The sequence below is a fragment of the Leptosomus discolor genome, chromosome 7, assembly GCF_034619465.1.
Source record: "Leptosomus discolor isolate bLepDis1 chromosome 7, bLepDis1.hap2, whole genome shotgun sequence".
NCBI lineage: Eukaryota > Metazoa > Chordata > Aves > Leptosomiformes > Leptosomidae > Leptosomus > Leptosomus discolor.
In genome coordinates, this window is record NC_141397.1 from 6,019,287 (window position 1) to 6,036,309 (window position 17,023).

The following is a 17,023-nucleotide window of genomic DNA, read 5'->3' on the forward strand; positions in this document are numbered from 1 at the left end:
TATGGATAATGAATGATACTAGGACAGGACTAAGCAATTCCCACTGTTTAGCAAGGTATTAATTACAGATAATTAGTAGGGAGTGGAGAAGTTCCATCAATGGGCTAAAGCATCTTGAGGGTATTTCTGGCTTCGAGGGATGAAATATGACACAAAGCAAAGTAATAATTAAAAACGTATTTCACTAACACTTGTACATCATGACATTTACCACTCTCATTATCTGTAATTGTTTAAACCTAAACATATTGTCACAGTGTCCTCCCCTGCAAGTCTGATACACTGATGTCAGAGGAGAACAATGAAATGGAAGTATCAGCTCAAGACCAGCTTAGTTTATATATTATCCATACACTGAACAGCTCCACGAGTGAAATTTTAAATCCATATTTAAGGTGCAGAATTTGAAGGCTTCTATATTGCTCTACGAAATCCAGTTCACAAATGAAGCATGATCAGGGACTGCCTATAACAAAAAGTTGTAGAATAACTATGAGTAAAATTCTTACTGACCCAGGCACGCAAACATTCTCATCCTAAGTCTGCTGTATGTAATTCATTGTACATCTAAAGCCAATTCACATTACAACAATCTGTTTAAAACTCTTACTATTTCTAAAGTCTCTGTTTGACTGAAAGGCTTTTTAACATAAAGTTTGACAGAGTACAGTTAACTGAACTTGACATGCACACATAGCTTTGTGAAACAATAGACATAGTTTAAGTTTCAGACCACAGATTTGAAATGGTAGAAACAGCTGGAAACACTGGCACAAACCATATCCACAGAAGAAAGAAAACAGATTAGTTTAGTTCTTTAAATGACACAGAAGGAAATATGTTATTGAAAAATGCTTTTGAACTGTTGAATACTCAAAGGCATTCTAATAGGTAGTTTGGGGGACTGACTTTTTTTGTGGGTGGCTTTTTGTTTGTTTGTTTTCCAAGAGTGGATGTTTGAATAAAGTGCTATGGGGGAAGTGAGATCCAGATTCTAGCACTGCACCAATTCTTCTTCCTCTGCCTCCTGGATTAATTTGAAAATATTTTTATAAATAGTATTACTTCCTAAAATGCAAGACATACTGTTGTTGCTTAGCTATAAACATGGAATGAGGGGTTAGAGAACAGAGCAGCTGTGCAGCCTGTATCTCCCTGGCTCAAAAAACCAACCAACTTGTTTCCAATATAATACTTCGAACAAGTAAGACTATAAAGAAGCAGTGTTTAACATTAACAGTTGCTTTTACTGTTAACATGCACTATTTTACTGTATATACTGCTAGATTTTGAATGGATATACGTATGGTAACCATACAGCAGAACAAACATAGACACAAGAAAAATTTCCATTACAGCCCTGTCATTTTCTTATTTTTACATCATTCCTCAGTTTTATAATAAGGAAGCAAAATCAATATTCTTTAGGTATTAACTGAAAGAAAAACTTCCGATTTGCTCCTTGACACAGTACCTTTAAAGCCTGTACGGAGCCAGCCTTTTACACTTCGGTAACCACTGTCTGTGTCATCTCTAGTACTTTTTCTATTCTCAGCAGCAAGTGTCTCCATTTCACTCTCCCATGTAAATCCATTCTATAACAATATCAGCACACTTGCAATTCAAATGGATAACTAATTAACAATAGCAGAGCTTTATGATTTTTCCTGATCCTTGCAAATCAAGTTTCCACTGCTGGAGTGCCAGAGTACCTCGTGAATATTCACCATCAGGAACATTTTACCAAGTTAAAAAAGCAGCAGACACAAGCTCTTGATGAACCTGAATTTGCCTATTTTTATCATATTTTATAAAGATTTTTTTTTTGCCATGTTCATTACCATGGAAACAAAAAATGATGAATCCAACAGTGGATCTGCAGCAAGCACTCAGCCTACAGCAATACAGCACAGCTAAATGAGAAATAACAGAAGCAGCAAACAGAAGGAGGAAATACATGAACGGGAAAACAGTGAGATTAATCTGAGTTCAGATAAGCTCATCTCTGAAACAATCTCTACTGTAGTCAATCATTACAATTGCTGTGACACACGTCCAGATGCAGTAGTGCTTCACAGTGAATAAAAATACAGCAATCTACTCCATGACAGAACTAAGCAAGCCTGTTTTTCTGCAGATCTGTACCTCTATCCCAACGCCTTTCACTGCAGTAACTGCAGGTGCCTGCTCCGTACATGTCGTGATTTCCCTGCACCCTACTGTCAGATCCCCTGAATACTTCCTGACCACTGAAATACTTTGGTACTCAAGTTGCTTCTAAGTCCGTTAAATACCTATTAAAGAACTTATGCATTGGTTGGTTCCAAGATCCCAGGTGCTAAAAGGTGTATGACCAAGAAAAACAGAAGACAACAGCCGAATTCACATTTCAGCCATGGAGCTGAAGACCTAAGAGCCTGAAGGCTCTCAGGCTCCAGCCTCCTCTCAGAGAAGGCATTCATCTGGGTTTCCCTCCTCCTGACATTCTCTGATCTTTCAAAAACTATATAGGGACTTAAAAGTGTTGAAATCTCTATGCCTCCATCATTTTTGATTGAAATCATAATCTTAAGAGTCTTTTCCAACCTAAATGATTCTATGAAATCAAACAAAATGTGCAATTAAAGGTTTAAAATGTTATTGAGACAAGGGTTACAAACAAGTAACGCTTTCAAGTGTCTTTTTAATAGTAAAAGTTACAAATGAAAGACTAATTTCGCTTCTTCCCTTTCTGGAATAAATGTCCTGGGTCAACGAACGCAGTCCACACTGCCATCACCAGCAGCCATGTTCTATACTCCTGCTGTAGACACACGAGCTCCCAAGTCAAGTCAGCCAAGCATTTTCTTCCTATCAGTCCCTGAAAGCAGTTCATAATCTATGTTGAGGCTGACAATTACTGTTCAGTGTACAAAACCTGCTGCTAGGCAGTAGCAGTCCCATAGGCAAGAATGCAGGGCACGAACCCACAGTGTGGGCAACATGAAATTTGCTTTCCTTACACTGTTTAAAGTTTTAGCTACCAGCCAAGGTTGGGGATAATTCTGCTTTTTTTTTTTTTAATTCAAACACATTTCCTCAAAAAACTCACTGTCACAACACGTAAAGGCAGAAACTCACAGGGACTGAGAAGTGCATATGGATGCAGAGAACAAATATTTATATCAAAGTTCGCGCTTCTGAGCATAAATTAAATAAAATCATTGTGCAAGATCTAGGAACACAATTTTCATGTGGATATTTCTGTCCATTTCGGACGGGTTCCTTCAACTTGCTCATAAGCAACAAATCACACATGATTCTGTGACCAAAAGATAGGATCTAGGACCAATGAGCTAGATTGAAAACAGTTTTCTACCAAAACTGCTAAGAAAAAAGTGTCATGTACTTTGATTTGGATTCACCAAGGAATCGCTACAACAAAAACATTGAAATAAGGTAACTAGAAAATTAGAAAAAAAAAATCCATTTTATTGACTGGCATTTTCTAGTTCTGACCTCAAAATGAAACAGAAGCTGAAGTATAATCACAACACTAGGTCCTACCCCCAGCATCCTTAAGCACGACTCTAGATAAAAGAAACAGAAAGACCAAGTTTCAATATCATTTTGAAAAAGCATAAGAGCTATCTCTTCTGTTCTTAAATCCGTGCCTTAAGACACTTGCAGATACCGTACCAGGAGTATTATGACAGTGTTTGTATCATTGCCTCAAGTCACGCCAGGGGCGGTTTCGATTGGATATTATGAAAAATTATCTCACCGAAAGGGTTGTCAAGCACTGGAACAGGCTGCCCAGGGAAGTGGTGGAGTCACCATCCCTGGAGGTATTTAAAAGACGTGCAGATGTGGGGCTTAGGGACATGGTTTAGCAGTAGACTCGGCAGTGGTGGGTTAATGTTGGACTCGATGATCTTAAAGGTCTTTTCCAACCTAAGCGATTCTATGATTAAAGCCTACTCTTTAAGTCTTAATCTTATTCTGGCTGCTACTGCTTCTGTCTCTGCAAAAGAAGAGGTCCAAACAAACCAATCATCCTGTTAAATAAGTATATGTGCTCAACTCTACATCAAAATCATTAAAAAACTAATACTTTCGAAAAACCCTAATTCTGTTTGAAAATTAGACAGAGAGCTCTAACCCCTACATGCCCAGAGTAATCCATAATTCAGTCTTTCCAGAGAATGAGGTCTGCTATGTTCTCTTAGACAAATCATGAATAACCTGTAGAGATGGGGGGGAAGCGCAGCTTTGCTCTTAAGGAATAAAAACTTAATCAAGAACAACTGGAGCTGCTGTGCCAAAGAAAGAAGGGTACTGGTAGGCACAAACGAGAAATGTCAAGGGTTGTTGTGTCTGCATTACCAACTCAGTGTGCAGGAGAGGTTCTTTTTGGTGCAAGTCCTTCTGCATCCCTACTCAGAACCACACAAAATGCATATGACTGCGCTGCTGGAGAGCTCAGTCATTTCCCTTCTGGTGGAATCAAGGCAAAAGTCATCTGCAAGGGCACCTGCCAAAGCACATCACTCGCAGTGTGGACACAAGGTGCCTTACCAGCCAGGACTCAGCATGTAGTGTGCACATATGACTGGCAACTGGGACAATACCACTGCTGGTAAAGTCCCAGTTTACACATACAATCCTGAAACAACTTCAGTTCACCGAAAGTCAAACATCAGTCTTTCTCTCTTTGTGCCACACCAGCAGATATATTCCTAATGTTACTCCAACAAAGTCCTCAAAAAAGAGCATAATGAAAGTGAGAATCCAACTAGATGAGAATAAATGATGGTACTGGTATGAAGACGAAATACCTGATGCAACTAAGAGTTAGTTATTAATCAGACTGACTTCATAAAACAAGGCCGCAGTAACCACGAGAGAGTATTGGCTTTTCTGATATCAGAAAAAGACACAGGAGCCATTTCGAGCATGCAAGGAATTTCAGACCTCGTATACAATTTCAGCTTTTTAAAAAGTCATATTTTAGTTACAACATCAAGAAGAAATAAGAAAATATTAATAATCTATGTGACAAGAGTAGTAGTCAAAAATACTGTTAGAATCATAGTTTACACTTCAAAAAATTATCTTGTAAATTGTAAAAATACTTGGAAAAGAGTTACATTGACAAGACAAAAAAAAAAAAAAAATCAAAATCTTGTCCCAATGCAGAAAACTACAGGTTATTTAGGTCATTCCAAGAAAGAAGTCATTGTTCACATTCTTCCAGTAAAGAGATTTCTAAATATATCAAGTTCTAAAACTAAGCAACCAACAAACAATTTAATCAGGCTTAGAAGCAGAGGTGAGCCAAATTCAGGTCAATTTAGAAATATGTGGGTTTGGGTTTTGTTTTTGTCTTTAAAGACAAGATAATTCACTCTTGGAACAATTTACTTAAAAGAATCACCTCTTGAATCTATGCAAGATCATAAATGATCCTTTTCCTTGCCTTTCGATACACTAAACTGCCAGTAGCTGAGAGACTAAAAGCTCTAGCATCACTACCTTGTTTTCTTCGCTCTCTCAAAGCAAGCAGCAGATGACAATTCAGATGGGTGGTCTCCCATATGCTGGATATAGGGATTCTCGCTCAGTAGTCAGCGTTTCTTGAGCCTGTGCCAAAGTGGTGATTCTTGCGGATACAGCACACTTACCAGGGTAAAGCCAGTAACACAACAGTACTCTCATAATCCAGTCTAATTTCCAACTTGAATCATTGCAGCCTATCTCCCTAACATACACCCTCCAAATTACATCTGAAGACAAAATGCCTTTTCACTGCTATGGAGGTGCCAGATCTCACCCAGGGAGTGGCACCTTTGCACCACTGCACCAAACAGTTCCAAGAGCTAATATCTGAATCCGTGAAGTGCTTTGAGATCCTACGGGATGAGGAGTGCCATAAAATGGAAGTAATTATCCCATTAGCAAAAAACTTTTTTTTCTTATGCAAGGCATTAGAATTTCTCCAAACATTCTTGTGGCAGAAATTAATTAGGGCAAGGTGGGGATTCATACAATATCCTGGCTCCACCATTGCGCCAAATAACTAATCAAGTACAGAGCTATCTAAACTAGCATGGTTTTCTCAATAGACCACCAGTCTAGCTTCAGGTTTTCAATAAATGAAAGCATTACTGTCAAAATTAATTTAGTATATTTATCCTGAAGAGAATTGGGTAAGTTTTAAGGATAGGGAAAGGGGAAAAATATTTATTCCCCTAAATCTCAGGACAAAGTTGCTAGGGTATAAAGATGCCAGATAAAGTAACTGTAAAATCTCTTTGGAACTACAACCTGAAGACTGTACAAATTAGGATACTCGTTTAGGTGAGACTGATAACCCTGTATTTAAGCAACAGACTGTGTGCATCAGCTTGAAGATAAGTGGAGAAAGGCAGACCAAAATCCTCTGCAGAACCGCATTATTAAAAAATTATCTCCACTGCAATTTTGCATCAAAACTAAAAAAATTACCAATTTTCAGCAGGAGTTAAATGCAACAGAATTCAGGTATTACTGAAATTCCAAAGAAATCATTTTTAAAACGGGACTAAAACCAGAGAGAAAATCCAAGCTGAAACGGACCAATGAAAGGGTGCTGTTAACACAGTAAAAACTCCTCATGTAAGGAGACAGAGATACTAGGGTTTCTTTTAACATTTAGGAGCTACACAGATTTCCTTGTCAAACTAGCAGATCTAAAATCCTAATATCCCACAGACAAACCAGCAGAAAGGCCTCCTTTGTTAGGCTATTTCATATGCTTAGATTGCACATTGAAGAACTCACAGATATTCCCTATCTTGATACCAGTACATAGCTAATTAAAATCTGTATTATTACACCATCAAAGGAACTGGAATAGGAATTTCAACAAACCGAGATAATCCATGCCACTTTATTATTCAGGCAAGTAGGTTGACTTGCACCAACCAAGCAGGTAGATACCCTGAAACTGTAGTTACCTGTCACATGTCATGGGCAGATGGAAGCATGCTGCCTTTAGGGCTCCATACAAAGACTCGTCTAGTTCACGAGTCACTTCTCGATTCCGTATTTCAGAATACAGTGGATGAGAAGAAAGAAAAACCATAGACACAACTAGGAATGCAGAACTAGGAAAAGCACAACAACGGTGTTACGTGGCGTATATTCAGAAGACCTGAACTTAAAACTACAAAATACATAAGCAAAGTGGGTGACCAAAGCTGGGGATGATGGAAAAGGAAGTGGATCTCCAGACACACACAGAGATCATACAGGAACAGCAAAACACACATCTGAAGAAGAACAAGGTAAACAGATTATCCCTACAACATAATATACTTAATAAAAGATGTCAGATACTTTTTTAAAAGGATGAAGGCCAAGAGGCAACCCATCACAGTTTATGGTAAAATCTCTATCTTGCCTATGTTTTGTCCTATGTTAAAAACAACGGTGAACTCTTTTTCAGCGTTTTTACACTACAAAAACAAACAGCTCTGACACATACCACCAATTCATGATTGAACAGATTCAGGCCAAAAAAAACTTTTCTCCAAGTGAATGTTTACAGGAGGTAAATATTAAGCTGTTCAGCCTTGCCACAACGTAGATGCCTTGGTATACACAAAGTTTCATATGTGGTGAATGTTAAAAAATTAAAAGTTGAAGTGCCTTCAGATATCTTTAGTCTTAGGAAGTAGGCAAGCAGTGTTTTGTTTTTTTTTTCAGGATTCCAGCATTAGACTTAAATGCCCAAATTCTGCCTCACTCACATTTTGACCCTTCAGTTCTTTTTTCTGAATCTGACCCTTGCTCCCAAAGTTGCCAAGGTTTTAGTCAACAATTTGTCCGCTACTGTTCATTTAATCGCCTGTTGCTCCTGGCAATGTTAATTTGACAGACAGTGATTTCTTTAACAAAGAACGAACCCACAGGAAAATCCCCAAATCAGTCTAGACATTTTGCCTCGAAGGACTTGCCCGACCTATGCCAAAATATTACTAAACTGCTACAGCTGACTCCACTTCCCCACTACAGAGGATACTAAAATGCTTCACACATGTTTAAAGAAGAATCCTAGTAATGTTGTGCCCTTTCAAAAAGCACTTTAGAAGTTTACAAAATCCACATGGAATACACTCCCTATTATTTACATACAGAAAAGACAATACTTTGAGAAAATACTTCTACAATGGGCCTAACAATAGCCAACTTCCTTTCTTTGGCAAAACCTTCCCTGAACATTCTCAGGGGTCTGTTAGATGAGAACAATTTTGAGATTTCCTTTTCTTCTCCTGAAGACTAGGCTGGACAGTTTGCAGAGTATCTCTTCTCCCCATCTCAACCCCATCTGGGGACATCTTGTAATGATTTTTGGGGGGAGTGGAAGAACATCTGCCTCCCAGAATTTAGCATCAAAGTATTTGCATGATTCTCCCTGACACTATTATTTTGTATCTTGTCATTACTCTGTTTATATATAACAGCTCTCTCCTACGTAGGCAGACGCTGTAATGGCCCATAAGTAAATGTGATCGCTTATTATCCAAAAAGTGGGTAATGTTGGCTATGAACAGACGTATTAATTCAGTGCAGTCCCCAAAAGTACTAATCACTACATAGTTTCTACACAGATTAGACAGAATTCTTAAGGTCAGTCTGTTCTATGCAGGTATCTGGAAGGAGGCATCAGAGAAACATCTCTAAACATGTTGAAGCTCATCCTCCTTCAATGAATATTCCTGCTTCCTGTTCCTATTTTTCTTTTACTTTTTTATTTCAGCTTCATTGTTCTGATTAGCTAAATATATAAACTTCCATAATCTACAAAAGGTCTACTATCAACAGATGATTAAACTAACTACATATGCAATACAAACATGCCGAAAAAATGGTGTAGCTTTTGTGGTAAATTTGCCCAGGTACAGAAGATCTTGAGCCTAAGTGTAAAACAACGTATAAAAGATGACCAGAAAAAAAAATTGCATATCAAAATTATTTTTTTTAAATTCAGATTGTTATAAACCTATCACTCTATCTTTAAATAGTGATCAGGCTTTGCCACCATCCACATCTGAAGGATCCCTGCAGAGTAGCCTTCAAACGTGTCCCACCCTTCCTTCAGCTGTGTGTAGCTCTTCCCTCTTACAAGGTCCTTGGCTTCACCGGACTGGTCACACTGGTGAGCAATTCTATTGTGTCCCCAGCATTCACGCTGGCAACTCTCATCTTCCCTAGGCTTTTTGTTTACATCCCTGGCATAGAAGCTACTCGGGACCTTCTACATATCACTCCTGCTTCCATTCTCAGTTGCGCTCTGCCAGATCAGGAAAGGCAAAGCTTTTTAATTGTTCCCGCTACCCCCTTTACTTTGGCAGATAAATTTCAAATACACAATGTTTTGTTAAGTTTGGGTATTTGAGCCTTTGTATTTTGTGGCTGTGTTATTTTGTACACTAATGTGACATGACACGACAAGATGCTTTGGGTTAAAGACTAAAGATCACCGAGACCTCTGTGCATTTCACACTATGTCAGACACAGGATTTACAGAAATCAGCCTCAGCCTACTCCGATTAAAGGAAAAAGGTGGTCTACCTGACTTCCTGATACTCTAATTCCTTAAAAAGATACTGCTCCAGGGGAACACTCAACTTCTAGTAAGTGAAGTCTTCCCCTCACCCTCCTCCTCCCAGGCTTCCAGGATCATACTTTGCATTTGCTCCTACTTAATTTAAAAAGCTGAACAGAAACATGAAACCACCTTAAGCAAAAATGAACAAGTCTGGTCTAAGGAATTTATCCTGTATTTGCTGTCTTTGGAAAGGGTGGATTTTCAATTAACACTGAAAACTTTTCTGATTTCCCTTAGGGCTGATAAAAATAGAAAAGAAACACACGTTTCCAACGATCAGGAATTTAATTCTTATTAACCCAAAAAAATAAATAAATCCAACTGGCTGGTTTTGTCCCAGGTAGGTTAGAATTAAAGTAAATCATAGGTTCTGCAATCTTACAACTTTTCCACAGCTTTTAGTAATTCTTAGAGATTTGCATTTTTTACTTTAAAAAGTTTAACTTCTCCAATACTGATACGTACTGAGGGTTAGTGATGTGGTTCATTACATTGTGCGGCAACCAAGAACTCACAAATTAGGACATACCATCACAAAGAGCACTGATGCAACATGATGTTTATTCTTTAAAACATTTATACAGCCTTTTACCCAGCATCCCAAGGAAAACCCCTGGCTCAGGTAAAGCCCCTGCCTGCAAGATACCACCTATGTTATTTACACAGTTTTTTCTCCCCCTGCAGTTGTTCACATCTGTGGCTTGTCCACCTTGTCTCAAGCATGCAGTATACTAATAAAAGGCATAAACTTTCTAAATTTACCAAACTGAAGGGCACAAAAGCAGCGCTGTACTTCATAAGCATGAGGTGAGCAGGCATATATATGATGAGTGACACAGTAACACTCACAGGCATACCTAAGGAGGCCTGTATAATTCATCCTTTGCTCACCTCAGGACCATCCCGATGCCAAATTCCAAAGTCTTACTACAAAGTGGAAGCGTCAGAATACTTCACTGAAATAGAAGTAAACAGCTGTTTTCCCATGCTTCACACAACCAGCTGAACGCAGAGGCTTGCAACGGAAATCTTTAAGCAGCGTCACGTACAGGGGTCGGTGCCTGTATCTGCCCAAATCCCATTACGCCTGTTCATTTGTTATAGCTAAGTGCTCCGTCTGATTATGCTTTTTGACAAAGTGGTTGTAATGAGGAAAACCCAAAGCCAGGGAAAAAAAAAAAAATCACATTAAAAAAAAATAAAAGTACTGCTTTTTAACCTTTGAAAAGCCCTGTCAAAGGCGGCTTCTACATCAGATATGCAAGTGATGAAATATGTTTGTTTCAATGAGCTCTCAAAGCCATTACAAAGACAACGGAGTACATGCAATTTTTGAGCAACAAAATTTAAAAGGTTTCAACACCACTGCTATAAAGCTGAGAAATTAATAGTTATGATGTCAGAAGTCTTGACATCATCCCAGTTAAATCAGAAAGCAACATATACCTGAGCAAAGATCTGCTTGGAATACGTGTGTTCTAGGCAACGGAGAAGAGGTAAGAGTGAAAACCAAGCTGAGGTGCAGCACACAAAAATGAGATGCATCACAACAAAACACAGGCAAACAACCTGGCTAAATGTCCTGAATATCTGTGATAGATTTTTGGCACCACAAAGGGAATTCACTGTAGTACATATATATTTTAAACCAATCTTTGGCATTTGTTATATCTACTTCAATTGATTTTATGTACAAGGCATGTATTTCACCCCAAATCATTACCACCATTTGTCAATCAAGCAAGACATGGAAAAAGTTTCTAAGGAAATTACTTTTAATTTGATAAAGATGAGACTAAAATATCTTTTACATATTTTAATAGTGTTAGTAGCCTATTCCTTTCTAGTTGTAAATACATTCAAAACAGCAATAAGAGGAGAAGAAGCGCTAGTCTGCTCTGCCCAGACTGGTGCCAGACAAGAAGAGCAAAAGATTATAGATGGCAAACCTGTAAGGATCAGAGAACTGAACTTCAACTGAATGTTGCAACTTAGTGGTCAAGACACTCAAAGATCCTACATTCATGAAAAAGGACACATCTGGAAGTAAACTCTTTAAATCTACCTACTCACATCAGATGATGCATTTAAATAGAGATGGAGTTTAAAAGCAGTATGCCACACTACCCACAATGTAACTGAAAAGCCTACGTTATTTGAAGCAATAATTCAAATGGACAGTTTCTTTCTAAGGAATGCATGTTTGACTATTGATTTTCCCCACACTGTTGTTGCAAAAAGGTCACAACTGTATAAAATACACAGGAGTTGGATCACGATCCCATACTGAGTCAGCCAAACCGAATTCCACTCCCAGCTTTGTGAATGACTTGCAACATAAGCAGCAACCTTATTTCTCTTTTTTTTTGTTCATCTGTACAATGATACTTAACTGCTTCACCAAGTTGTTGTGGGAACTATGGTGGGTACGTTACTATTTAGGAAGCATCATAAGCTTCACCTGGTCCTACAAAAATCTGTCCTACAGTAGCTTGACTAAGTTTTTTAGGACAGCAATTATCTATCTTCTTTTATTTGTTTGTACAGTTCCCAGAACAATAGGGTCCTAATCCTTGACTTGGACAGCTAGGCACCATTGAAACATAAATAATTAGCAAACAATATGAGTTGAGAGGTTTAGCGAAGTGTTATCCTTCCCAGAGCTCCAAGGCACAGAGCATTTAAATGACCAAAATTTAGCCAATGTGAAGGGAACTGGGGACAAGGAACCAGGGCCTTGGTTGCTTGCTAACAACTTTGGTGGCTTGTTCTTGAAAGAGCAGGGATACAAAAAAGAAGACTGATGGAATGCATATGTGAGAAGAGAACACTACTCAGAGGAGCACAGGGACTGCAAATATAGTTGCCTTTTGAGCAAGGCATTTAGGGCAAAAGCTTTTTATGTATTTGCCAGCTCTATATGCAAACTAAGAGCAAACACAGCAGGAAAAAACAGGGGTTGTTGAGGGGGGGGAGGTTTGAGAAACAATATAAACATGCAAGTTGCTGAAAGAGATACACATCACTAAGAACAAAACAGTTGTACAACCAGCAGTAGCTGTTGTCTCTTGAAATGTGTTCTTTGCACGTACATGCTGCCTTTATCACCAGTATGCCCACTACATTCAAGCTAGAGTCTCACTTAGAAGTATCAGCTGTGTGTTATCACGTACACCAAGAACAGCCCCCTCCTCCCCATCAGGAGTAAAAAGGTTGGACGGACCTAGTCCAATCACTTGAGTAGCTCTTGGTCTTGGACAGCCCCGCACCTCCAGCATCAAAGAACAGCTTCAAGTACCAAGCAGAAAGGGTATGCCATGGAATTTGTGCCAACATTTCTAAGTAAAACAATTACTGAACAATTAAGCAACTCTTTATTCTTTATTGCCTGCCCTGTTGTCGGTGACTTCTAAGCTATGTACTCTCTGAAGGTGGGTATCAGTAATTTGGGCTTGTTTCCTCTAGAAATGAAAGACTGATGGGAAGCGTGACTGTCAGCGTTACTGGAGTGAAAAATAATTCCTTACAAGTGACAAATAAAGAAATGCTCTGCTTCCAGTCAGTCTGGAAGATACCTGGAGGACAGGCAATTTCCACAAGGTGATGAATGAAAAGGAAGTAGAATGCTGAGACGAGAGCCTGGAGTGTTTCCAGTAAACTGTAAATGCAGGGTGGGGCGAACGCAAGCAGCCTTCAAGAGGGATAAAGGCTAAAGAGTCAGGGTTTAATACACTACCCATGATTTTTATTTTCTTAAATAAAGATGATGTTAAAGCAATATATTAGGGGAAAAAAATGGAGAATTACAACAGTAATCAAAGTATGTACAATACACACACAACATGGAACAAATTAAACACATATTTACTGAGATGTACCAAGTTAATATTACCCCAATATTTTAGAACAGCCTGTATCCCATCTTATTATTATATAATGTCAATATTACACTGTGCATCCAAAACTCTTCGATACTCTCAGTCAATAATACATACCTAACTTTAAATACATTAAGCCATTCATTTAAGGAATTTATTTAATGTGCATTAAAAATTAAAGCAAATCTGTCTTTCCAATAGTTTAGACCCCTCACTGGCTCTTGTATTTGGCAGTTTGACAACTGAAAAACTTGAATAGATTAGAATGATAAAGCATTGTCACCAAAAGACTACAGAGAAGTAATATGCATACGGTTTTATGTGATCTGAAATAAATGCTGAATCTCTGTTTTTGAAAGAAGAGAAATAAAGATATCTTTTTTTTTTCAGCTAAAGTAAACGGAAAAAAAGTCTTAAAAGTCTCAAAGTCTTACCTGTTGGTATGCTTCATAGATCACATCAAACAAGAAAGCCTGAGGCATTTCACTCGCTCTGTACCTGGCACGTTCCAATGAGTGGTCTAAACAGCCATCTGCAGCAGAGGCAATAACAGTAGAAACTAGAGGACGAATTGCTCCTGCTGCCTGTGGAACAAAACACAAAGATAGGCCTAAATGTCATTGATATTAATGTACGTCAGATCGCTGCAGTCAAAAAAATAAGAGCCTTAAAATACATTTTCTACTTATTTATCTTTTATGTACCTTTTAAGTCATGACCATAAGTCCCGGTCTGTATGAGACTTACCATGAATATAGCAACAGAAAACTGTTACAAAATAATAAATAATTTACCAAAAAAAAAAAAAAATCTTAAGTCCTTCAAAAACTCCTACTGCAAATACATGTACAGATCCGAGATGTCGCTTTTTCAGACTTCTCCACATCCATATTAGGTGGTTTCTATGAGGACAGTTCCAGGCCTATTCAGATCTCAAACAGGAGACACATCTGAGAGGTCTTGACAATCCACAACACCTATTGCTATCACAGATTTCAATTCAGCTAAACTGCTCAGAAATAAGCAAGAAGAAATGTGTCAGAAAATTGAGCTTGTTGCTCTGTGTTGAATTCACCGTGTCAAATATTGAGCAACCACACTTACCAGTGAAATCACTGGGAAGACAGTATATACATCAGAAAGCATTCAATATCCAGCAGCACCTTGCCCCAGAGCAGATATTTAAATGCTTATATTTCAGTTTTGGTTTTGCTTAGATTTGAAAGCAATTAAATATATGTCTTTGATCTTTTCGTCAATATATAGTATTAAAGATTTATGGCATTTCTCAAACTGAACTCTCCTAGATGGTTTTAGTTGTTCTGATACCAGAAAGTTACCCACACTTCATTAGTCCCTTATCAAATGCTCGCATGAACTTCATGTGAAGCTAAAGGCAACTGGGACAAGAGCTGTCTGTACAACAATGAAGAAAAGGATGCAATGGCAGAACATTGCTTATCAAGTCACAGGGCAAAAAGCACGCTCCCCAACAAGGCTAACCACTGAGAATGGCATCCTTACACTATACTGTTTATTATCTATCTTTAAGAATAATAAAAAAGAATAATTGATGCTATTCCAAAGCAGCTGGAATTACCCAACATCTTAAATCAGCATACCTAGAAAACCACTCCCAGTGGTGAATTCTGACACTTTTCACTGCAGCCACAGATGATCTTCTGAGGTCTAGCATGTTTTGACACAGAAGTCTCAACACATAAAATGAGGCACTGTTACTTGTTGATTTCATTTATCTCCTCTTGGCAAATCCTGCCCTCATACATATGGGTCCTGTCCATTCTTACAAGATTTCTGACCACAGATAAGCACACAGTGGCAGAATGAGACACAAAAAGTGAACCCAAAGTTTTTTTCCTCTCAGAAGAGAAAGAACTAGTTGTCTTCCCTCCCCCTTTCACACCACTGAACAATAAAACAAAGAGGAATGCAGTCAGTGTGTTGAGCAGTTTATGAGCTCTAAAATACAGCTTCTTATTTCATTCTTTTACAGAATGAGGACAGAAATCTGAACCAATTTCTCATGCCAAAGGAGTTCCAATATGCATGAGCTACCATGGCAGGGAGAAGCAACAGAAAAGATTCAAAAGATTCCTATGGCAAGAGAAATGTCTGAACCACTTTCTCAAAATCTGAAAAGTACTTTTTCTTTCTAACACAAGGGAAGAGATATCTACATAAAACACTACATGGAGCACAACACAATCATCCAAAGGCAAAACACAGTACAGAAAGGTCAGCATGAACTATGAGACCACAGAACTGTGATCTCGAGAGCTCACCTAGTCCATCTTTCTGTCCTAGGTGGGATCAATTTTACTTCTGTAACAGAAAAATCAAACTGAAAAAACTAAACACCACTATAATTTTAGTCATACGCCAATGTGTTAAATGAGGAGTAAATTTAACAGATGCACTTTCAGGAAAAGCTGTCCATAAGCAGAAGTAGAGAGACTAAATTATCTGCAACTTGTCCCCTCTCTATTTCCTATGATTCCAGGACATGGATTATTACCTCTATATCCCAGCTGCTGGGCATTTGGACTATGTTATTGTGCTCTGCCGTCACATTTTAATTGGTCACACACACCAAAAAAATTATAAAATTAGAAGGTCATGGGAAAAGAGACAGAGCAGCATGCTAGCCACAGCTTTTCTGTAATTAGTTAAGTCTATTTGAATTTTTTTTTTTCTGAAACAGTTACCATTCCAGAAAACCAGTTAGCAGAAGAGGATTACTTAGGCTGAACCAGTATTTTATTACAGTTTTAAACAATCATGTCATGTTACATTTTAAGCATAAAACAGGCCAAGAGAATACAATGTGACTTGCGTAACCAAATCTCACAAGTGAAACACGCACTGAGGAACAAAAAACCAAACTGCAATTCTAAATAAAATTGAAATGCTCAAAATTATATTCTTAAAGGAGCTCTGAAACACATTGTTTTCTTGACATCTGGTTTATTGCACAATAAAAATTCATGAATGTCTGTATCTTTGTGACAATACTGAACCACATCTCCTGCTCTGCTGCGGCCTAGCTCTTCCAGAAGATTCAGGAAGATCTAATTTCTAATAAAACCAAACACATGATTCTTTAAAAGCCCTGATTAACTTCTCAAGTAAATGAAAGCGTCATGACACCTAAAATTTAACAACTGGCATTTTTCAAACAACTACATTTTGCTTTACGTTACTCCAGACCTGAGTCCAGTGTGACAGGCTGAGTTTCTCACCCGTCTTCCCTTCATGTCAATGAGAAATCACAAGCTGGGCACAATAAAATGTCTTCTGCAGCAAGTCCACTCAAACTATACCTGACATTGACTGAAAACATGAAGTTTAATACAAAGAGTAAGATTTATGGCTGACTTCTGCTTATGCTAGGGAGAGAAATTCTAACTATGTATGCAGTAACAGGATACTATTAGTCATTTGATTAAAAAATAATCAGCTTTTATTCCCAAAAAAGGACAAGACAGTCCAT

At 38.2% G+C, this 17,023-nt stretch overlaps 1 protein-coding gene across 2 annotated transcripts in view; it reads right to left on the reverse strand.

Annotated features, from left to right (window-relative positions):
- CRPPA (CDP-L-ribitol pyrophosphorylase A) overlaps positions 1-17,023 on the reverse strand; it is a 115,428-nt gene that overhangs the window by 77,646 nt on the left and 20,759 nt on the right. For both annotated transcript variants that reach the window (XM_086468321.1, XM_086468320.1), the window contains exon 3: positions 13,947-14,096. In XM_086468321.1, coding sequence (XP_086324447.1) covers positions 13,947-14,096 — 150 coding nt within the window. The remainder of the gene's footprint in view (positions 1-13,946; positions 14,097-17,023) is intronic.